Below are 23,613 nucleotides of genomic sequence, written 5' to 3' on the forward strand. Positions count from 1 at the left end.
CTTGTCCCTTCCTTGTGACCCTTCTGTGAGGGCATGTCCAATTGTCTATAGATGGGCTTTGGGTCTCCATTCTGACCCCTCCTCGTTCACATTCAAATGGTTGTTTGTTTTGGGTCTTCTGATACCTGATACCTGATCCCATTGACACCTCATGATAGCATGGATTGGTGTGGTTTTTCCATGTGGGCTTTGTTGCTTCCCTGCTAGAGGGCCACTTGTTTAACTTCAAGCCTTTAAGACCCCAGATGCTATATCTTGTAATAGCCGGGCACCATCAGCTTTCTTCACATTAGCTTATGCACCCATTTTATCTTCAGAATGCCAGGTTATTAGAACAAAGTGTTCTTGCATTTAGGGAGGACTTAAGTGTAGGCCCAATGTCCATCTGCTACCTTAATACTTAACCTATAAGTATACGTACATAGACCTATATCCCTATCATTACATATTCATATATTTACATATATACATGCCTGCTTTTAGACCTCTATAAATGCCTTTTTCCTTCTAGTTCTTTCCTCTACTTCCTTTTACTTCCCTCCTGTCCCACTATCGTGTATGACCTTCATTCAGCTCTCTGTACTTCCTCACAACTACATTGCACTTGATCAAACCCCACCAGGCATTCTGTGCCCTCCTCGCCATCAATTTTAGATCACTTGTTCCCTTGTCCCTGGGTTTGTTGGCTCCCTCTTTCTTTTCCCCCAACTCCTCCTCTCCCCTGCCCCCCAGGAATCATTGGTCCCCTTGTTTTCTCCTTGGGATTGTTTTTCCTGCCTATCTTATATAGATAGACATGACGAGAAAAAAAGGGGAAATAGCCTATGAATAGTTCCAGATCTGTCTGCTGACCCTTATTAATGTTTTCTGATCGGGTCTGATGCAGTGCCAAGCTCTGCCCCCCGAGTTCGAAGTCTAGTTTAAGAATTCCTCGGGTACTTTGTTGCTTTGCTCCCTTTGCTGCTCTGTTGTGCTCCCTTTGTGTTATGCCCTGGTGTGGCAGGGTCAGACCGGGCACAATTCCCACACTATGTCTCCTGTGCTGCCCCTGTTGCACTGTGGGTCAGTAAAAGGACATCGTGTCTTGTGGTGGGGCCAACCTCACGGTCCTCTCTGTGTTTGGGCTGCTCCAAGAGAGAATGTTGTCCTTGAAGCGTGGTGGGCCAGGATTCTGTCTACTTGCTCTCTCTTTCCCTCTTAGTTTGCTTCCGTGTGATCTGGAATGACCTGCCGCTGTATCTTCAGTGCTGTCCTTTGTAGTGCATTCTCCAGGGGAGGGGCGGGGTCGACTTAGCTGGGATAGGGGCTGGCCTGGCCTTACAAACCTCTCTGTTAGTTCACTGTTTTAAGACAGTATGTTGCCTTTAGTGCTTGGCACACTAAGTTGGGGTCTGTTCCCTCTCTCCCTTCCCTGTGGAGAAATAAACAGTACCCTCCCCATGGTGGATTAGTTCCCTGTACCCGCCCCCAATTCCTTCAACTTTCCCTCCTCCCTTTTTTTCCTTATCCCCCACCCCTCTTCCTCCCCTTCTTTATGTTGTTATGCTGTATGCATCATTGGGCTTGGCCTGTCTCCTAAGGGTGCCATCTTTATAGAAACAGACTGCCAGGTCTTTCTTCCCTGGACCAACAGATGGGTTCAAACTCCAACCTTTCTGTTCGCAGCTGAGGAGTCTGGAGAGCACAAAATGAAGCAAACTCAATCTCCACCCTCAAAGGGCCTGGTAGATGATACAGACACTGTACAGATATGGTAGTGCAAGCAATCCCAGGTTATAAGTGTCTGATTGAGGTACATCCAGTAGTTACAAACCAGCTCTATCAAGTCTTATTGTTGTTGCTGTTGTTAGGTGCCATCAAGTCGGGTCCAACTCATAGCAACCCCTATGTACAACGAAAGGAAACCCTGCCTAGTTGTCCACTATCTTCACGTTTTTTGTTATGTTTGAGATCATTGTTGCAGAAACTGTGTCAATCCATTCCATGGAGGGCCTTCCTCTATTCTACCAAGCAGGATGTCCTTCCTTCTCAAGGAACTGGTTTCTCCTGACATGTCCAAAGCACTCAAGACACAGTCTGGCCATCCTTGCCTCGAAAGAGCATTCTGACTGCTTCTTCCAAGGCAGAGGTGTTTGGTTTTTTGGCATTCCATTGTACTTTCAATATATTTCACCAAAACACAATTAAAATGCTCAATGTATAGATGGGCTCAGAGTATGGGCCTTTCAGTTAGCAGCCTTATATTTAACCACTGCGCCACCAGGACTCCTAGTTAATGGCTAGCGTCTGAGAAAATGAAATGACACTGGAAGTTCTCTGAGGTAAGGGCGATCCAGATGGCCACAAGGTGAAATGAAGGCCCCATTGGTGGATGTCTTTACCTAAGATGGGGCATTTTCTTGCTCTGGATTTGTTAGCAGCACACCTTTTTTGGTAATCAAGTGGCTCTCCCTTACTCTGATTTGGTCAGTTCTTGAACCCTCCCTGAGCCTCAATGTCCCTCCTTGATGTGGGAAATGGTGATGGTAGCCTTCGCAGTTACACATAATGGTGGTGCAGATTTGGGGATTATGTGAAAGAATACATGTTTCAAACCCTAGCACAGCGTGTGGCTGATAAAATTCCTAACTTTGCAATTAAGATAATTCCAAGAGGCACGTTATTTATACTATATAGACAGATCAAGAGTGGCTGCTCTCGCTGGTCTAATTTCAACATATTTGATCCCTCTCAGAACAACTAGTATGTCCTTTGATCTCTCTTCTCCTGTCGACCAAGCACAAAAAGAGCGTTGGCCAAATGGCATCATCCCACATTGAAGTGCCCTTTTGTAATCTTGGTTATGCTTTTAAGAGCATAAAATTGCTATATTTCTTAAAAGCCTTTTGGGTTTTTTACTCTTATACAATGTTTCTAATTTTCTTTAGCAATCATCCTGGGCTTTTTGTTTCCTTTTATCACATAACCCTGAGTACCTGTTCCAAGGCTGACATCCAGTTTCTCCCTTGCTAATCAAATGAGGTCAACCACCTTTACCCAAGTGTATTTTTCTTAACTACAAAGATGAAAGGTCAGGGTGGCCACACCTGAGTGAAAAAGAAATCATCAGGTTTCATTTGCTGTAAAACAAGGATTATTTGAAAGCATGCATTAAAATTCAGACTCACTGGATGCTACAGTGGGCTTTGGCCATCAATGGTTTCAGAAGGGTCCAGAGAAAATGACTAACACTAGAACAGTCTTAAAATGCCACTAAGTTAAAAAGCTTGAGGGCTCGAATCCACCTGGAGGCCTTAGAATCCAGGCCTGGTGGTTTACTTCCGAAAGATCACAGCCATCGAAAACACTACAGAGCAGTTCTAACCAGGCAGGCATGTCTTTAGTTGGAACCCACTTTATGCCAGCAAGCAGGTGATGTATGTAAGTTGAAGATTTACTCCAAGGGTATATGAAAAGGTGATTTCCCTCTGACCCAAACTCACTGTCATCAAGTCGATGCCGACTTACAGCGACCCTTTAGAACAGGGTAGAACTGCCCCTGTGGGTTTCTGAGACTGTACCTCCTTACAGGAGTAGAAAGCCTAGTCTTTATCCTGCAGAGTGGGCTGGTGGTTTTGAACTGCTGACTGTATGGTTAGCAACCCAACAACATATGATCCACTGTGCCACCAGGGCTCCCCAATGTTGACCCAGTAACAATATTGATAAGAAACTAAGAAAACATTCCCAATTAGAGAAAAGAGTGAAGTGAATGTTTCTGATGATCACATTATTATATATTGAAACCAAAGAACTGGAAGCAAGTTGTCACTGTAATTGTCGCTGGGTGGGCGCTGGTTGTTGTGACTCAGAGCTGCAATCCAATCAGTGGGATACAGTGGAATTGTCTCATTGAATCTGTTTGGACTCAGATCACCAGATCTTTATCCCGCCACTGGATAGGTTCGAACCAATCCCTTTGCGTTCGCAACTGAGGACTTAAATATTGTGCCTCAAGGCTTCTTAGAAGCCATTTAAATATCCATTAAACATTTGGAAATGGTCAAGTAAAGTTTAGAGGATCCCTCCACAGCCCTGTGCTAGATGCTTTAGCACATCTGAACCATGACATTTATCATACTGGATGCAGGGGTTCAGGAAAGTATTTGCATTATTTCACATGAAGGTTTAGGGAGATGAGCCTAGCTAAGAACACAAAAAGTGGAAAAGCTGGGATTCTAAGTCAAGTCAATCCGGTCCCAAAGGTCAAATTCAACAATTTAAAAATAATTAGCTTTTTCAAAAGCATACCTTTGAAAATATTTCTTACAGTATGGGGATGCCTTTTTTTTTAACCTTAAATTTTATTTCTATTGTGAACTAGATGAAGGCTTACATAGCAGATCATCAGTTTTACTGATGTCAACATTCCATATACATTTTTTTGGTCAACTCATTGGTTACAAGGGGATTGGGTTTAGTTTATTTGTTTTTTGGTTGTGTTAGTCTGGGTAGACTAGAGAAACAAATACATTAATAACATTCATTTTCATCATTTCACACAGGAATAACCAAAGGCAACTTCTAGGAATCAAAACTTTAAATTCCCAAGTTCTGTCCAGATAACAACATGGTGAACCATATCTGAGCTCTGGCTAGCCAAAGAAGAAATAATACCATGAGGCAGAGGCCAAACAAGCATCTCTTCTCCATCTTTATGATTTGTTTCTCTAGTGCCCCACTCCCAAAGTACCATAATGTGTTAGTCTTGGTAGACTGGAGAAACAAATTCAGACACTCATATGTGTATAAGAAAGACCTTCATATACAAGAATATTGAGTATTGAGAAAACATCCCAGCCCAGTCCAGATAAAGCCCCATAAGTCTGATATTAGCCCATGTGTCCGATACCAGTCTCTGAATTCCTCTTCAGACTCACACAACACATGCAATGATGCAGAAATGCACGAAGATTATAGGCCAGTGAGTGGAAAGTCTTATGGATCCAGTGGTGGTGAAAGCATCTCAGCACTGGCATGGGTCTTCATGTGGCTTCTCCAGCTCCAGGGCCTTGGTTTCATCAGTGTGTAGCTCCATGTGGCTTGTCAACAGTAAAAGTAATGTGCCACGCCTCCAGCGAGCTATTTATCTCCTTAGCTCCAAATGAGGTCATCAAGCTGTGACCTGATTGACAGGCTAAACTGTACCCCTTCACTCTTGAGTGTCAAGTTGACACCAGATTATGTAACTACCACATTGGTTATGTGGTTTTCCATGTTTAGCGTTTCATGTTTAACTATGTGATACTTGGGTACTTACAATATTAGACATATACTACAATAGAAATGGATTATTTAGGTGACTCTGCTAGTTTTGTGTGACTAAACCATAAGGTTGTAAGGAGGGGCATTTCTTGAGAAAAAACTGGGTTGTGAAAAGGAGGTCCTGCTAAGGAGGGTATGTCCTCTCTACTGAAAGTCATGTGGGGTGATGCAGTGAAATGATCAGACCTAGGTTTTAAAAGCCTTTAAAGGGTTAATAGGATAGTGTCCTTTGAAAATAGCAAAAAGTTCATCAGAAGCAGTGAGTACCTAAAGTTACCTTCCATTATGTGCAAATGCCTCATATTTTCTTTCTTTGAAGTGAGTGTTCAGTCTGAAAGTAGTTGTAAAGAATAAAAGAAGAAATGAGAAGCATACAATATTGTGGATTGTGTGTCATTAGCTGAATTGATTTCATGGCCAAATCCCAAGTCCTCACTTGAACTGTGCCCCCCCCCCCCAATATGTATTATAGGATCCTAACCTCTGTGCCTGTGGCTCTAATTTCTTTTGGAAATGGGTCATCTGTATCATGGTACTGAGACAGGATTAGGGTTGAGTCGATCTCTTTTGAGATATCAAAGAGCCTCGAGTCCATCACTTTTGAGATATCAAAGAGATTAAACAAGTAAGGAAACAGAAGAGAGATAGGGGAAGATAGATGCTAAGCCACATGGAGATCTCCAAGGAGCCAGGAAGCAGAAATTAAAGAGACCTTCTAGAGCAGGCACCCTGAATTCAGACTTCTAGCCTCCTAAACTCTGATAAGATTAATCTCTGTTTGCTAAATTCACTTGTGGTAGTTCTGTGATTGCAGTGCTAGAGAACTGAGGCACATGTCATCCATCTCTCAACTCATCTTTGGGGCTTCCACTCCTCTTTGACTTTTGCATTAACGATAGTTTCCCAAGTTTGGGTTGCCTTTGTTAAAATGTGAGGGTTAGGCTCATTAGCAGATGTCTGAGTAAAAGTGTATAAGAAGTATGCTATACTCCTTCTTCAATGCTGATGTTCTTAAAAATCGGGAACAATTAAGAACTAAAGAGTTAGCTTCACTGGCAAAGTTTTAAAAGGCTTTTTTTTCAAATGTCACTTTTAAAAAAATACTGAACTACCAGAGAATACTGTGAGCATTGTACATGAGGTTGGAAAATGACCTCTCAGAGATTAGCTATAGGTCTTAGCCAGGGTCATCCAAAAGGGTTCAGCTACTCATTCACACGTTCTTGTACCATTAATCTGTGCTTTGCCTCTCTCCTCTGTGTGGAAGTACTTTGTAAAACAATTAAATAGCCATGTCAACTTCTTTTACTTCAGTTGGATAGCAGATTTATTGATTGATTGCTATGTGTGTTGAGCACTACCTTAAATGTTGTGAGGTTCAAAGATGACTTAGACTCAGCCCCGGGGCAGCTCACAGTCTGGTATTGGAAAGAAGTCATATACAAAGAAATAATACCAGGTTGCATTCAAAAATTGCTATGTAGGAGGTACAGATAAGGGTGTGATGATGGTAGAGGGGAAGGAGAGAGTTGTTATGTCTGTCTGAGATAGACAGAAAGGCTTTATTAAGGAAATGGCATTTGAGCTTGGCTTGCCAGCAAAATAAATCAAGAACGACTCATAATAGGTGTTTGGTGGAGGACAGATACCTAACCACAAATTCACCTAACATGAAAACTAAATTTTCATGGTCCATGAAGTATGTAAAGATTGTATTCTTGAAAATAAACTAAATATGCTTAGGCCAAAATCAGTTGTCCTATAAAAATCATGGTAAAGAAGAAGGGTCAGGGCAGTTGGGGTCAAACTAAAGTGATGTTTATGGTCTAGGTTAGCAGTTCTCAGAGAATGAATGTATAATCCAGGAACCCACGGGGTCAAAACATTATCTGCTTTTTTCACTATGTTGATATTTGCACTCTTAGTGCCGTAGTAGGAATTAAGGCAGTATCGCCAAACTGTATTAGTAATCATTAAATAATATTCTTCACAGGCACACATTTGTAGGGGAGGTGGGAGAGTTGGGTGACTAAGGCAATTTCACTTAAGAATTATTACTTTAGTAAACCTCAACTCTTGAGTTCGCCTTTTAAAACATTCTCTGTTACAGTGGACATACTTTTAAGTTATTGATGCTGCAAAACTGTGTGTCTCAAGGAAAACACTTGTGTGACTACCTGAGTTGCAAGCTAAACTAGCCTCTTTTTTCATGCAACACCTATTTCATTTGAAAGAAGTGATTGTTAACAATACAACCATATAAACTATGCTTATGTAGACCCAAGGATTTGCTAGATATTTTCCTGAAAAAGTACAAAGTGACCTTGTCAGTTCAAAGCAAATAACTGACAGCATTTATTGATAATGATCAAATTTGAACTTTCAAGAGAAACTTAAAATATGGAAAACTTTTAACCAGTCACATGAGCATCCCAGTATTTTTAAAAAATCATGATTGGAGGTTATACCAAGGAATGGGTTTTTTATGTCATATAATGAAAGGTGTCAATATTTGGAAGACCTGCATAACTCAGTAAACCAATATTTTCCATATAACCCATGCATGATTATACAGACATTCAATCAGGACTTCATGATCATGCAGACATTCAATCAGGACTTAAATATACTGGAGTATAAAGATTTCACGTATGTAGCTTTATTATTTTGCATTGCAACTAAATTTTCCAACTTAATTAAATTTGTGTGTAGTTTTAAAGAAAATGTACACAATTATCTGAAAAGGTTGTTAAAATACATCTCTTTCCAACTCCATATCTGTGAGAGGCTGAATTTTCTCTATTTCAACCAAAACACCATGATTCAATGGAGAAGGTTGTGTAAGAATATATTTATATGATTGGGTGCTATCAAGTTGATTTCCAACACATGGAAGCCCCATGTGACAGAACAAAACTACCTTATAGGATTTTCTAGGCTGTACTCTTTAGGGCCAACAGGACTCTTTTAATTAGTCCCTTCAAGAATATTGAAAGTACAATATAAAAGGAGAAATGTATCTTGCAAGACTTGAGTGCACCTTCAAGGCAAGGATGGCAAAACTTCATCTTACATACTTTGGACATTTTCTCAAGAGAGACCAGTTCCTGAAAAGGAACATCACGCTTGGTAAAGTGGAGAGGCAGCAAATAAAGAAGGCTCTCAAGGAGATGGATTAACACGGTGGCTGCAACAATGGTCTCCAACCTAAGAGCAGTTGCGAGGCTGGCACATGACCAGGCAGTGTTTTCTTCTGTTGTGCATGGCGTTGCTATGGGTTGGAACCAACATGATAATACAGAACAACAACAATCTTTAGAGGAGTCGATCACCAGGTCATTGTCCCTTGAAGCTGCTGGGTAGATTTGAACCACCTGCCTATTAACCACTGTGACAACAGGACTACTTAGAATCTATCCATTCTCTTTGAGTTTTAGGTACAAAAACTCTGAAAGTGCAAGATCAGAGCTATAGGATGAATGAGTAAGTTTTCCCAATGGACGTCTCCTAGGATGGGCCCCTGCTATCCTTGAACAATGAGCAAGTGTGTTGTCATGAATGAAAGAAATCTCTTGGTACACCTTTCCTGGCTTTTTCTCACTAATGCAAGTTTTAAATTTTCTTAAAATGTCTTCATTATAAGCAAGCCCCTGTGATCATCTGTGTGTTTTGAGAAAATGTATCCAGGTAACCCCTCCAAAATCCCCAAACACTCTTGGCATCACCTTTGAGCTGACTTTTCTCCCTCAAAATGAACTAGCCCAGCAGATCCCTTCAGGAGCCACTGTGTGGATTGGACTTTTTTTTTAAGGCACCCTAAGGAAACTAAGACAGTATATGACTAAGAGAACTTATCTGTATCAACCCACTGATGACAGATGCATGTTTAAACACGTTTTGTTTGGAATAAACCCATGCGTGTATGAACTGGAACCCTAGTAGTAACACTTTTATTTGCCCCTGTATTATCTACCATAATGCAACATTATTTTTAAAACATCTTAGTGAAATTGTTAAAGAGAGTAATATTTAAAAGCTCTTCTTGTTATGACACATGTTACGTTGCAATTAATCATGTTGTTCTCATTTAAAATGGTATAAAAGAACACTACTTTTCATTTCAAGGGAAGCATTTGTGGTTCTAATTTTGTGAGTGGGCTTCTATAGGGATCTTTTCTGAGCAGTTCTTAACTTCCCCTACAACAAAGGTTTTCTGAGACATAAAAACTATAGCATAGGAAGATCTGATGCAATATATATTCTGCCTACTGGGTGGTGTAAGTCCAGTAGTGGGAATACACATGGATTAGGCCCCTGATGACCAGGGGCCAGGGGTATGAATAGCCTTGCTATCGTATAGAACACATTGGATAGTGAATTGTTGCAAATACACTTATGGTAAAATTTAGCACCCTATCACGTGATCTCCCTTATGGTCCATTTAAATTTGTTCTAGTGTTTACTATTTTCTGTTTTCCTTTATAATGAGATTTTTATCTGTTTTACTTTGTTGTTAGTTTTTAAAAATGTTTTTCTGTCTGAAATCCAGGATAGGTAAATCTATAGAGACAGGTACTGGATGGATGGTTTCTTCGCGGTCCTCATGTTGTGATGACCCCCAACCGTAATTATTTTCATTGCTACTTCATAACTGTCATTTTGCTACTGTATGGATCATCATGTAAATATCTGATATGCAGGATGTAATAGGCAACCCCTGTGAAAGGATTGTTTGACCCCCAAAGGGGTCTTGACCCACAGGTTGAGAACCGCTGCTCTAGGCTTACCTGAGCAGTAGGAAGAGCTGGTTACATTCCTTGTTGTTTTATTTCAGCTCCTGAGAACCATGTCTGTACCTAAAGGTCAGGTTCAGGATAAAAACCTGGATGAGGAAGAGCTTGCCAGTGGAGACTGCGGCGATGATGAAGATGAATGCATTGGAGGCTCTGGTGATGGGGTAGTAAAAGTGAAGAACCAGCTTCGCTTCCTTGCAGGTAACAGATTCCTGCCCGTTCAACTCTGGGCTACATATGACCACGCTTGGGAATTAAATCTCTTCTGGATCTATTGTTCTCATATAGAGAGATCTTAAAAGAATACCATGCTCAAGCCAGATATTCCTTACTAGTTAAAGCTAAACTATTGTTGATTTTTTTCAAGATGACTTCTGGGGATCTTTTATGGAGAGGGGCATTTAAAGATGATCTCAGGGCAATAGTTTCAAGGGGTTTCAGGGCAACAGTTTCAAGTTGCATCCATGGCTCCTGTAAGTCTAGACCCAGTGAGAATTTGAAATTCTGTTCAGTGTTTTCCCTCTTTTGATCAGGATTTTTCTATAGGGAAATGAGATTTCACTCTTACTGTTTGAACTACTATACAACACTACTTCAGAGATAATTATACAGCTATTACCTCTAGCCTTGACTACTCTCCTGAGCTACAATCTCCCATCTCCAGATGCATACTAGTCATTTCTACCAGCCTGTCCCCCATCATTACGCCAAACAAAACTCGTCACAGATCTAACTCGCCAACTGGCTCCACCGTTCACAGTCTTGTTTTTCTCATGCTGCCACCATTCTCCTCCACCCCCCACCCCCCACTCCCCTTCACTGAGACTTCAAACTAAAGTCATATTTAACTTTTTCCTCTCCCTTGCCCCTCATACACAGTTGGGCCCTAAATCCTTGCTGGTGTGTGTGTGTGTGTGTGTGTGTGTGTGTGTGTGATCTTTTCTGCATTGGTCACTGCATCCTTTCTCTTCTCCACTTCAACGCTACTGTGTATGCAATTATAGTCACACCCTAAGTAGTCTCCAAGTGACTAGGCTAAGGCAGGAGTATTGAAAGCCTTAGGCTAGCATAATCGAAAACAAAGAATCAGAGATCCAGGCAGAAGGTTCCATCATTTCATCAAATTCATCTCGCACAGCTGCCAGGTGAATCTTTTCAAAACATCTCAAACCTCTCTCTAGCTCAAATGGTTCATCCTCTCCGTGTTGCCTTGAGGATAAAGTCCAGAGTCTTTAGCAGAGTTGTACCGGCCTTTTGATGTAGCCTAACCTTGCCATTCCAGCTTCACTTTCCACCAGCAGCTCCCCCACCCCCACCCCCATTCGCCTTCTCTGGTAAGAGCACCTTCTGACCCATGAACCTCCATAACTTACTGTTTATGTTTCAATCTGTATAACACTGCCCATGTTTAGTTCTACACCATGAGCCTTCAGATCCTTCTTCAGTCAGACCCATCTCTGAAGATCCAATTTAAGTAGGATACAGAGGAAAGAAAATAGGTATTCAAGTAGAGCAACCCTGCATTTGAATTCTGACTCCTTACGTTTTGATTATAAGCCACCTAGTCCAATGTCTTTGCACATACTAGATGCTCTATAGTCATTCTTTACCATTAAACCTTTCACAACTACCTCAGTTATCTCCATCCTCTGAATTATGAAAACTTGTAGTCTGCAATGATCCCAAGTAGTTCCATTCCTAGGGAAAACATGAACATTCAGAGCCTGGCAACCTGTAAGAGGAATGTTGATAAAAAATACTAGCTGTAAAGGTCATAGATGTAAACGTTTGTCGGACACATACCACGATCTAAGGACTCAGCTAGAACGCTACATGTATTGTCTCCTCTTATGTTCACAATACCCCTGTGAATAGGACCTCTTATAATCACAGATGAGGAAATGGCTGTTTGTGCGGTCACTAAGGGTAGAAGTAGGGTGCAGAGCCAGGCAATCAGGTTACCGAACCCACACTGTGAGCCACTCTCAATCTTCTTTCGTTGCCCCACAATACAAGCTTTAAAGAGCCAGCATCAGCTTTGCATTTTGCTCTCCTGGAAAAGTTGATGGCTGGTTAACAGTCGCCCAGATGATTCACCAACATGTTAACTGGTCCTGGCACGGATTCAATCCCGTGACCTACCGCTGCCCTCCTTTCTCTAGAATACCAGGTGCTGTCGAATCCATTCTGAGTCATAGAGACCCCGTGTGTTGAGGAGCAGAACTGCTGCCCTCTTTAGGGTTTTCATACCTGTGACCTTTCAGAAACAAGATTGCCAGGCATTTCTACCAGGGTGCCTCAGGGGTGAGTTCAAACTACCCATTTTTCTGTGAGCACTTGAGTGCATAATCATTTTCACTGTCCACGAACTCCCTTCTCCAGAATAAGCTCCAAACTTACTACCATCAAGTCAACACTTGGTAGGGTGGCCTGGACTGTCCATCTTTAAGGAAGCAGAGAGCCTCAACTTTTTCCCCAGAGCAGCTGGTAGGTTGAAACTGTCAACCTTGTGGTTAGCAGGTTGATGTTTACCAGACAGCATCAACAGGCTCCTCTTCTGCAGAAGTGCCTGCTCATTTCTCCCCTTGGTTTCCTAGCACTTCTGCAACCACTTCCTTATACACGGCTCCCCAGGTCCATGGTAACCTAAACCTATTCTAAACAACGGTCGGTGTGAGTCCTTGTCAAGGCTCTTTTTGGAATCTCAGTAGATTACATCCACCGATTTCTGTGTCCCCATGTACATTGATACTCTCCAGTAATTCTGGCCAGTTACTTAGGCATGATTAACCCGAAATGTTTTGCAAACAAAAACCTGGTCCACATGGCAGAACATTTCATTTACAGGGAAGAGGATACCCTCTCCCCAAACACACTTCGCCTCATGTGTTCAGTGATTCTACCAGCCTGGCGTCTCGGGTCCCTTTTGAGACACTTCTAGAGGAAAAAGAAACTCACTGGAAATCGGCTGGAATCATGGCAAACTTGTTATTTGGAGTGACAGGCTCTCCGCTATGCCATGATTTCCTCCCTAATCTGAGGAAACGTCAATTGGGTCCTTGTGATTCATCCAGATCTATTTAGCCACCTAGATCTGACACCTTGAGTGCTTTTAGCATCTTTCATTTTTCTATTTCCAAAGTGGTTTCTCCACAAGACAATTGGGGACTAAACACCAAGGCTCTTCTACCTCCCTTGTGTTCATGAACAGATCTTGAACCAACAAACGGGCCTGTCAGCTGACTTCTCTGGCTGCTTTCATCCCTTCTTTTGGAGCAAGTGCAGGGTGCTTGGGTTCTACTCCTGACTCTGCTTCTACCTAGCCATGTGCCCTAGAGAAAGCCTCTTTTGTTGTTGTTAAGTCCTGTACCATCCTCACAATGGTTGTGTTTGAGCCCATACTTGTAGCCAGTGAATTGACCCATCTCCTTGATAGCTCTTTTCTTTATCGCCAACTCTCCATTTACTAAGCATGATGTCATGTCCTACCTACCTGATAACATGTCCAAAGCATGTGAGAGGAAATCTAGCCATCTTCACGTCTAAGGAGCATTCTGACTGTGCTTCTTTCAAGGCAGATTTGTTATTCTCATGGCAGTATATGATACTGTCCAGCATGAATTTCTAGCAGCAACCTGTCCATCTACTGCTGCAACCTTTGTTGAGTTCTCTTCAGAAGAACTTTACTTGCAGGTGATATTAATGATTGTTAGATAGTTTCTGCATTATGTTGGATCACCTTTCTTTGTGATGGGCATAAATATATATTTATTCCTGTCAGTTGAACAGGTAGATGGCTTCCAAATTTACTGGCATAGATGAGTGAAGGTTTCCAGTCCTTCATCAGCTTGTTGAAACATTTCAATTGGTATTCCATCAATATCTGGAGCCTTGTTTTTCTGGTAAGGCCTTCAGTGCAACTTGCATTTTCCCCGTCACTACCATCAATTCTCGATCATATGGTACCTCTTGAAATGGTTGAATGTCAATTCTTTCTAGTACAGTGACTACTCCTAGCTCGTTCGCTCTTTTTTGGATGCTTCCTACACTACTCAACATTTTGTCCATAGAATCCTTCAAAATTAACAACTCGAGGCTTGAAATTTTTCTTCTGTTCTTTCAGCTCGAGGTAGGCTGGGCATGTTCGTCCTTTTAGGGTTGCTATGAGTCGAATCAACTCAATGGCAGAGTTTGGTTTTTTTTAAAAGATATTTATTTATGTATTCTTTCATTTCTTTATTTTGCTTTCTTCCTGTAAGATGTTCTTGTTGTTATCCCCTAGCTCATCATGACCTGTCATTAGTATGCAGTTTGTCAAGTCTGTCCTTGAGATGTTCTCTAAATTCATGTGAGATATACTCAAGGATGAATATAAAATTAAGGTTAAGGCCCAGGCATCGTGCAAGTTATGAGACCTGAGGTCTAGTCCCAGCGCACTTACTAACAATTTGGCTTTCAGCAATTCATTTGGCTGACCTTATCAGTTTCTCCAGCTGTAAAATGGAGGGGGGGAGGTGTAATTCATCCTTGCCTACTTTTAATGACCTATTGTAAAATGTGATCATGAGTGTGAAGAGCGTGTGAAGAGGCTATACAAATAGTTATAACAACCAGAGGAGGAGGAGGAGGATCATTCCACAATCTCCAAAGTGCTTTCTCAGCATCTCTAGCTTTGCACATATTTTCTGCTGGGATTGCCTTTGTCCCCTTTATTTGAAAGCATGTTTGCATCCATACATTGGCGGCCCTCCAAAGACAAATCTGCACCCTCAGTGGACCTGGTGCAATGAGCTAACTCTTGTTGCAGGACTGCCACCATCATTGTTCCTACTTAATGGCCTGGTGGAAGCTCTTGGTGGAAGTTGTTTGGAAAGCTGGCTACTCCTAGTGCCTGGGCTGGGACTGTTTCCTGAGAAGCTTTGCAAGATCTGGCCAGGTCTCCCTAACAAACAAGATGTGATGACTAAGCATCTGCCTCAACTCTGCCAAGTCTTTACTCCCACCCACACAGACACACACCCGCACACAGACACCCTGCTGTTGGATACACAGTTGCAGTAGCCACTCACAAAGCAACTCCCAGCAAGAAACCCTCATGTCCCAAAGCTGCCATTACCACTCCTGAACACTTTACATTTCTTCTTGCTCCAGCATGCACTGCTCTGTGGGTACAACCAGAACATTCTGACTGGGCTTGGCATCTTTATAACATTGAGTCACAGAAAAGCAGTGAAACCAAAAACCAAGATAATCTTATCTCAAGGTGGGCCAAAGAAGGGGGCAGAGCGACCTTGGACGCTGTGAAAGCTCATTTCTTTTGATGAGGAACATGGAGCCAGCCTGTGGGAGGTAGAAATGTTCCTTGTTGCTACACGGGAGTAGAGGGGCCTTGAACACGGATGAGTGTGTGATGAGGATGCAAGTTCCTGAAACCTGTCTGGAGCTGGGGGCTTGAACCAATATTAAAACCAACCAGTTGCTTCTTGCTGGTGATGAATAAATATTTCTGTGGCAATGCTGGCCCTTAAGAGACCTACAGTCCTTGGGATCTCAGTGTGGGGACTAAAAAGAGAAAAGTTGCCACTTGTCCCCTGCCTGAGGGTGTGGATGAAGGTTAAATCCAGGCCTAGGCCAGTCTCTTTGGCAGTGGTTCTCTGTCAACCCCCCAGCAGGCAGGTCACCTCGTCCCAATAGCACTGTGGGGGAAGCCAATTCCAACTTTACAGCTGTGGGCCCATGGGCCCAGGAGCCTCTGACCCAGATATTCCATCTCTACCATGACTCCAATCTGGAGGCAAAAAAAAAAACAATATTTTTTTTAAGCCAATGAATTTCTGTTCTTTCGGTTGTTTTGTTTTGAGTGGATCAAGTGGAACCGTACCTTCCTAATCCTTAAAACCCTGTGCCCGCAGGAGAGGGGAAGAAGGACACGTCAGTGGCTTAACTGTTCTGAATTGTCAAGGTGAACCTTCATAAACATGAGCTGGTAGTCACTTTGTACTCATGAATTCATTAAAAGGGTTGTTCGGGGGAAAGGATAAACCCACCCGGTGGAGGAGCTTTTTTTCACAGGTGACATCTGCAACATCTTAGTGCTTTAGAAAAATCAAGTTGCCTATTAAATGAGTTGTTTTCTAAAAAAAAAAAAAAAACCTGTAGGGTAATGAAATGTCCTGTTAAGTGTTTTGGATTTTTTTTAAAAATAATCATTTTATTAGAGGCTCATACAACTCATCACAATCTGTACATACGTCATCTGTGTCTAGCACTTTAGTACATATGTTGACATCATCATTCTTACGACACCCATTTTCCACTTGAGCCCCCGCTGTTTTGGGTTTTTTTAATGGGGGATTTGTTGAGTCCTGTGCAGAGCTCACAATACATGTGGATACAGAAATATTTCTATTTATTGGTAACAAGTCCAGGAACAAAGTATGTCCTTTTTCCCACAATGTTTTCTATAGTTTGAGCCACCAGAATCTGCTTCTTGGCTGCCTGTGGAAACCCAATCTTCGTGTATTTGACATTGACTTTGCAGGTTGCTTTCCATTAAGTACCCCATCCCTAGAACACTCAAGTAACAACTTCCCTCCAGCCTTCTTTCCTCGGAGTGTGACCTCAGTATAAGGGAGCCCTGTGTCATCCACTGGAAGGTAGAGACCATCTGACAAATGAACAGGATTCCTTCTTACCCCAAGGCTGCTAAAATCTGAGATATACAGGGAAGTAAGCGAATGTTCTCTACAGAGGCAAACCAAGCGGGCCTCAGTTCTGTCTTGACCACTTCCCCATTGTGTGGTCTTAGATTGTCACTCATCTTTTCTGAGGCTCAGTTTCCTAATTTGCAAAGGTGATGGTACACTACAAGTACTTTGTGAAAGGTCAGGAGCATGCTCACTTAGAGTGATGTTACCAATATCCCTTAGTGTCTTTGGGTTAGATGTTAGTTTGAGCCACCCAAAAGTCTTTAGCTTTAAAAAGGTAGCTCCAAACACTCTGGCCCACAATTTTCTTTCTAATATCCTATCCCTTCTCCCTCCCCAAAGATGACATTTTCAATTACAGCAGTTCCTGGGCTACAAAAGTCCCGTTTCCATACCATCCATAGTTATGAACCAACCACGATATGTCTTGAGTTTAAACCCAGAGATTGTATGGAGCTTTAGTGGCATAGTGGTCATAAGTTGGGCTGATGTTCACAAGGTTCCAAACCATCAGCCACTCTGCAGGAGAAAGATGGGACTTTCTACTCTCATCAAGTTATCGTCTCAGAAACCCACAGGGGCAGTTTTACCCTGCCCTATGAGGTCTCTCTGAGTCAGAATCAACTTGATGGCAGTTAATGAGTACAAGAGAAGGAGCTGAGTGATGTCCTGTAGCAGCTGACAGGCTTTCCCTACACCCGCCTAGCCCCAAAGCCCCAGAAGGTGATAGCAGCTCGAGGGCTGCACAGGCTGGGTACTGTTACAGAGCCTCCACTGCATTCCTAGAGCTGCCACGGAGCTTGTCTAGGGCTATTGGGGTCCTGGGCTGGGTGGGAGCCTGTAGGTGCCAACCCAGCTTCTCCCTGCACCACCAACAGGGCAGTGCTTTGGCAGTCAACCAAGGAGTGAAGACCCTGAACCCCAGCCATCCTCTGCCCTGGCCCAACCTCATTTTAGCCTCATCCCTAGCCCAAACAGGGTACCATACTCCCAGCAACAGTGGGAGGGCGAGTCAGGGTGCGAGAGGACTGAAATCCTGTCTTCCACTGCCAGATGATGGTGCAGGGTATAGTGGGGGTTCCATCACTGGCCATTGGGTGTCTGAGCAATCCTTGAAGTCCACACTGCCTGTGATGTTGCCAGCACACAATGGTTTATGATAGCAAACAAGCATGCCTTTGCCACACACTTCAGAACACTATTATTGCTGTTACTGTATTATTAAACTAATGATGCTTTAGTATTTGATAGTTTTTATGCAAAGGCCCCTGCCCCCTCAAAAAGACCCCCAAATCAGTGCCATTGACTCGACACTAACTCATAGTGACTATAAAGGACAAGGTAGAACTGCACCTGTAGGCTTCTGAGACTGTAATTTTGTACGGGAGTAGAAAGCCTCATTTTTCTCCTTCGGAGCAGCTGGTAGATTTAAACTGTTGGCCTTGTGGTTAAAGCCTCATAGGTAACCACTATACCACCAGGATTCCTTTTATGCATGGAAAGGTACACTATATATTAAGATAGATATTTGATGAACAGCTATTACCCACAGAAACAAACATCAGTCAAACCCACTCCAGAGAGTCCGTTCTGACTCATAGCAAACCTATAGGACATCATAAAACTGCTCCATAGGGTTTCCAAGGCTGTAAATCTCCACCGGAGCAGACACCCTGATCTTTCTCCCAGTGAAAAATGAACAAATTCCACTGAAAGACCATCTGAGGAACAAAACTGGTCTGTAATCTGGGGACCACCAGTACTCGTTAACTTGGTTTTAGCCTGGGGTGGTTTGAAGTGAGAAAGTATTTAAACAATGACAAGTATGTCGGCCAACTTGTGCAAACAACCACCAAGGCCCAAGAGGAGGAGGCACCTACATCTTGAAAGCATCACGGCTAGTTAGGCTTTGTTTTCTTTGGTGGTAGTCGGCTGATGAGGGCAGGGGTGGACAATGAGTTGGGGAGGTCGGGAAACGGCCACTGATTCTTTCCAATCTACCTTCCTCTCAGCTACAAACAGACTGCTTTTTGCCTTGATCTCTGCTTCTGGAGATCAAATGCCACATGGAATCTGAGGGCAGGAAAGCTTACAGTGATAGGACTTTTCAGAGCTACAGACCAGGTGGTTCTTGATGACAGATTGACAAGATAGCCAATCCCAGCTCCCCCCTATTCCCCAATCCCAGCTCCCCCCACTCCCCAACCTAGGGCTTTGTTCTGGGCTTAGTGCCCACAAACAGGGGCTTAGCTGTGAGCTTTGGCTATGCGGTGACCTGTCCAAAAGAGAATGAGATTGTTTGCTCCCGTAGAGACGTACAGCCTCACAAACCCTATGATAGGGTCACTATGATTCAGAATTGACTCTGTGGCAGTGGAGTTTGAGTAAGAGTTTCCTGAAAAAGAATCAGACAGCGATATGTCAACATCATTTGAGATACTTTGGGAGTCTCCTGATTGGAGCAAATGGTCAAGCATTTAGCTGCTAACCAACTACTTGGTGGTTCAAATCCACTCAGAGGTGCATCATAAGAAAGGTCTTGTGATCTACTTCTGAAAGATCATGGCCATGTGGTCAGAAACATATAAAACACAGGTCTACACTGACACACATGGAGTCTCCAGGAGCTGCGATTGACTCAATGGTCGCTGGTTCGGCTTCTCTGTTTTTCAGACACTATATTTGTGGGGAGAGAGCCCGAAGTCTGCTGCCCTGTGATACTTCCCTATCTGAGTTGGTAGGCTCTGGAGCTTTCATTAGGGAAGTACTGTAAGTGGTGTCCTTGCTGATGTGGCTTACAGAGAGGTAACTAAGAATTGGAGGCATGTGAATGATCCAAACAAACAGCAAAACACACTGCCATTGAATGGAATCTGCCTCATAGTGACCCTAGTGGACAGGGTAGAACTGCCCTGTTGTGGGTGGCTGAGGCTGCCACTCCAATAAGAAAGCCTTGGGTTCAAACTACTGAACTTGTGGTTAGCAGCCTAATGCATAGCCCATATCAGAAGCAATTTGGCATGCTAAATTTATAATCAGTTTTCATATTAAGGGAAGCTGGTTGGATGTATGAATATGGCTAAAGGAGCCAAGTGATTTTATTGGGAAGCCACGTTGGCTGGACTGCCTCACCTAGAATGTGGTCATTTCTTGAGGGTAGAAAAGGGTAGGTGAGAGTGATTCAGTGCTAAGCTGGTTGGAACAGAGAAGGGAGACTTGCAGGGAGCAAGCAGGCCAAAAACTTCTAGCTGAACTGACAAATATAAGTGGGGCAATTCCAGTGGGCTACCAAGGAGCACTAGTGGTACAATGGGTAAACCCTTGTTTACAGTTAAGCACTTGTAAGGTCAACAGTTGGTGGAAAGGTGTTGCTGTGACTTCTTTTGTTGTTGTTGTTAAATCACTTTGTTGGGGGCTCATACAACTTTTATCACAATCCATCCATACATCCATTGTCTCCAGCACATTTGTACATATGTTGCCATCATCATTTTCAAAGCATTTTCTTTCTACTTGAGCCCTTGGTATCAGCTCCTCATTGTTTTCCCTTTCCCTCCCTCCCTCATGAACCCTTAATAATTTATAAATTATTATTATTTTTTCATGTCTTGCACTGTCCGATGTCTCTCTTTACCCTCTTGTTTGTTGTCCATCCCCCTGGGAAGGGGTTATAAGTAGGTCATTGTAATCGGTTCCCCCTTTCTCCCCCACCTTCCCCATACCTCCTGGTATGGCATATTGGTCCCAAGAAGTTTATCTGTCTTGTATTCCCTGTGTTTCCAGCTCTTATCTGTACCCATGTACATGCTCTGGTCTAGCCAGATTTGTAAGGTAGAATTAGGGTCACGATAGTTGGAGGGGGGGCACATTAAAGAACCAGAGGAAAGCTTTATGTTTCATCGGTGACATACTGCACCCTGACTGGCCTGTCCTCTCTCTGTGACCCTTCTGTAAGAGTATGCCCAGTTGCCTACAGGTGGGCTTTGGGTCTCCACTCTGCACTCCACCCCCATTCACATTATGATTTTTTTGCTCTGGTTATTTGATGTCTGATACCTGATCCCATCGACACCTCATGATCACACAGGCTGGTGTGCTTCTTCCATGTGGGCTCTGTTGTTTCTCAGCTAGATGGTCGCTTGTTTATTTTCAAGGCTTTAAGGCCCCAGTTGCTGTATCTTTTGATAGCCGAGCACCATCAGCTTTCTTTACCACATTTGCTTATTCACCCACTTTGTCTTCAGTGATAGTATCCGGAAGGGGAGCATCTCAGAGTGCCAGATTATTAGAACACAGTGTTCTTGTGTTGAGGGAGTATTTGTGTAAAGGCCCAATGTCCATCTGCTTCCTTAATACTAAACCTATAAATATATGTACATAGATCTATTTCCTCATGGGTAATAAATATATTTACATATGTACATGACTGTATTTAGATCTCTATAAATGCCCTTTGCCTCCTAGTTCTTTCCTCTATTTCCTTTTACTTTCCTCTTGTTCCACTATCATGTTCAGCCTTCATTTGGGTTTCAGTAATTTCCTCTCGGTTACGTTGCCCTTGGTCAAGCCCTACCATACCTCCTACACTCTCCGCGCCATCAATTTTCAGTCACTTGTTGTTCCCTTGTCCCTTCCTCTTCCCCACCTCCTCCTCTCCCATATCCCTCTGGAAACTGTCACCCGTTGGTCTCTCTTCCAGCTTATTTATCCCACCTATCCCTTCCAGATAGACATGCAGCGACAACAATATGCACAACCACAAGACAGAGCACAACAAGGCAACAATAGAAAAGAAAACAATAGCTACAACAACAAAAGGAAATGACAAAAAAAGAGGAAAGTCTATGAATAGTTCATGGTCTATTTGTTGTCCTTTACAAGTGTTTTCCAGTCAAGTCTGATGGGGCACCAGGCCCTGGCCCCACCGTCTATTTTTGGTGTTCCCTGGGGACTTCATTACTCTGCTTCCCTTACTGCTCTGTTGCACACCCCCAGCGTCTCGCCTTGGTGTGGTAGGGTCAGGGCGGGCACAATTCCCACTGTGTGTCTACAGTGTTGTCCCCCGTGGTGCTATGGGTCAGTGGGGAACGTCATGTCTCATGTTGGGGCAGGCCCTATGGGCTGCTCTGAGCAGAAATATTGTTCTCAAGGCTTGGTGGACCAGGATGTGTTTAACTCATTTTTCTTCCTCCCCCCTCATTGGCTCCTGTGTGATCTGATCAGACCAGTCCCTCTCCTTGAGCTGTAGCTTCAGTGCTGTCCTCTGAAGTGAATTCTTCTGGGGGGGAGGGTGGTGCTGTCCACTTAGTTGGTAATGGGGCTCCCCTGCTTCATGCCAGTGTGTTGCGTTCTTGTCTTGGAGCTCCAGGTTGAAGTCTGGTCCCTCTTTCCCCGTGGAGATATAAACACTCACATCCCCTTGGTGGGTTAGTGCCCTGTTCCCCCAGCTACCCATGTCTTTTTTCCCGCCCACCTTTTTAGTTGGCTACCATATATATCCCTGGGTTTAGTCTGGCCCCTGCCATATTACCTAGACCTCACCCCAGGAATGTACCTATATAGTAGCTTCTTCCCTTTGCCCCTTTTGGATTTTTTTAGCTTACCTCAGCGGACTCATGTTGTACTTGTCCTTTTGTGCTTGGCTTACTTCGTTTAGCATGATTTCCTCCAGTTCTTCCCATGCAGGCGATGTGCTTCATGCATTCATCACTGCTTTTTAGGGATGTGTAATACTCCATTGTATGTATGTACCACAGTTTTGAAATCCCTTTGTCTGTTATTTCCAAATCCTTTCAATTGTGAACTGTGCCGCAATGAACATTGGAGTACAGATGTCTGGCTGTGGTTTGCTTCTTGTCTCTTCTGGCTATATACCCAGTAGGGGGATTGCTGGATCATATGGTAGCTCAATTTCCATCTCATTGTTGTTCAACAATATCTTAGACAAGTTGTTGCAAGACTTCCATTATGATGTATGTACTGTTGGCATTCCATTATTCCCATGCTGTCTGTTCTGTTTCCATTGATTCAGCTTCCCTTCCCTCTTTCCCTTCTCATCTTTGCTTCAGGGTAAATATTGACCATTTGACCTCATGTTTCTCCTGAGTGATGCTGTTTACTTTATAAGCTGGTCTATTATTTGGCTGAAAGTTGATCTACACATCCAAATTCAAAGTTTATATTGGGGTGATAGAGGTTCCTCGGGTCCTTTTTAGGAATTTGTTTCACTCTATATTTTTCTCCTATCCCATCTGCGACCTTCTGTTATGTCCCTGGTTAGCATGGTCAGTAGTGGTACATGCGTACCACCACTTCTTTTGATCTCAGAGAAAGCTGTGGTTAGGCCTTTATTCCTAGGCTGGCTTAGTCTGGAATCTCTGCAGAACTCTAGTCTGCACCATAGCAACATGCAAGCATCCACGGACAGATGGGTAGGGTCTGCTTTGGCCAAGAGTGACTTCCTTCTTCCACATTGAAGGTGAGAATTCTACCACCGAACCACATTGCCCTAACTAGAAATTAGATAACCAAGTAAGAAAGAGTGGCTTCAGGTAGGATGGACTGTTATGGAGTGGAGAGAAACCTTCATGCTGGGCTCTTGAATTCCAACGTCCTGAAGAGCATGGAGATGCCGTGAGCTGATGACGAAAAATGTGTAAGGGAAAAAAATGTGTAAGGAGAGCACAAGTGAACCAAGAGGGTGAAGCAAAGCAATGAGGCCTTTTTTCCCCCAGGCAGATGGGGGGTGGGGGGCAGGGCAGAAGAGGAGAGGAGAGGAGACTCTGGTTGGTTTGTATTTGAGCACATGT

General features: G+C 43.2%; 1 protein-coding gene across 1 annotated transcript in view; it reads left to right on the forward strand.

Annotated features, from left to right (window-relative positions):
* The window catches only part of GPC3 (glypican 3), a 460,111-nt gene that overhangs the window by 385,769 nt on the left and 50,729 nt on the right, over positions 1–23,613 (forward strand). Inside the window, exon 7 of the mRNA XM_004715367.3 lies at positions 10,139–10,298. Coding sequence (XP_004715424.1) covers positions 10,139–10,298 — 160 coding nt within the window. The remainder of the gene's footprint in view (positions 1–10,138; positions 10,299–23,613) is intronic.

This window comes from Echinops telfairi, unplaced genomic scaffold, assembly GCF_000313985.2.
Source record: "Echinops telfairi isolate 266 unplaced genomic scaffold, ASM31398v2 ScPeMD7_20;HRSCAF=75, whole genome shotgun sequence".
NCBI classification, from domain to species: domain Eukaryota; kingdom Metazoa; phylum Chordata; class Mammalia; order Afrosoricida; family Tenrecidae; genus Echinops; species Echinops telfairi.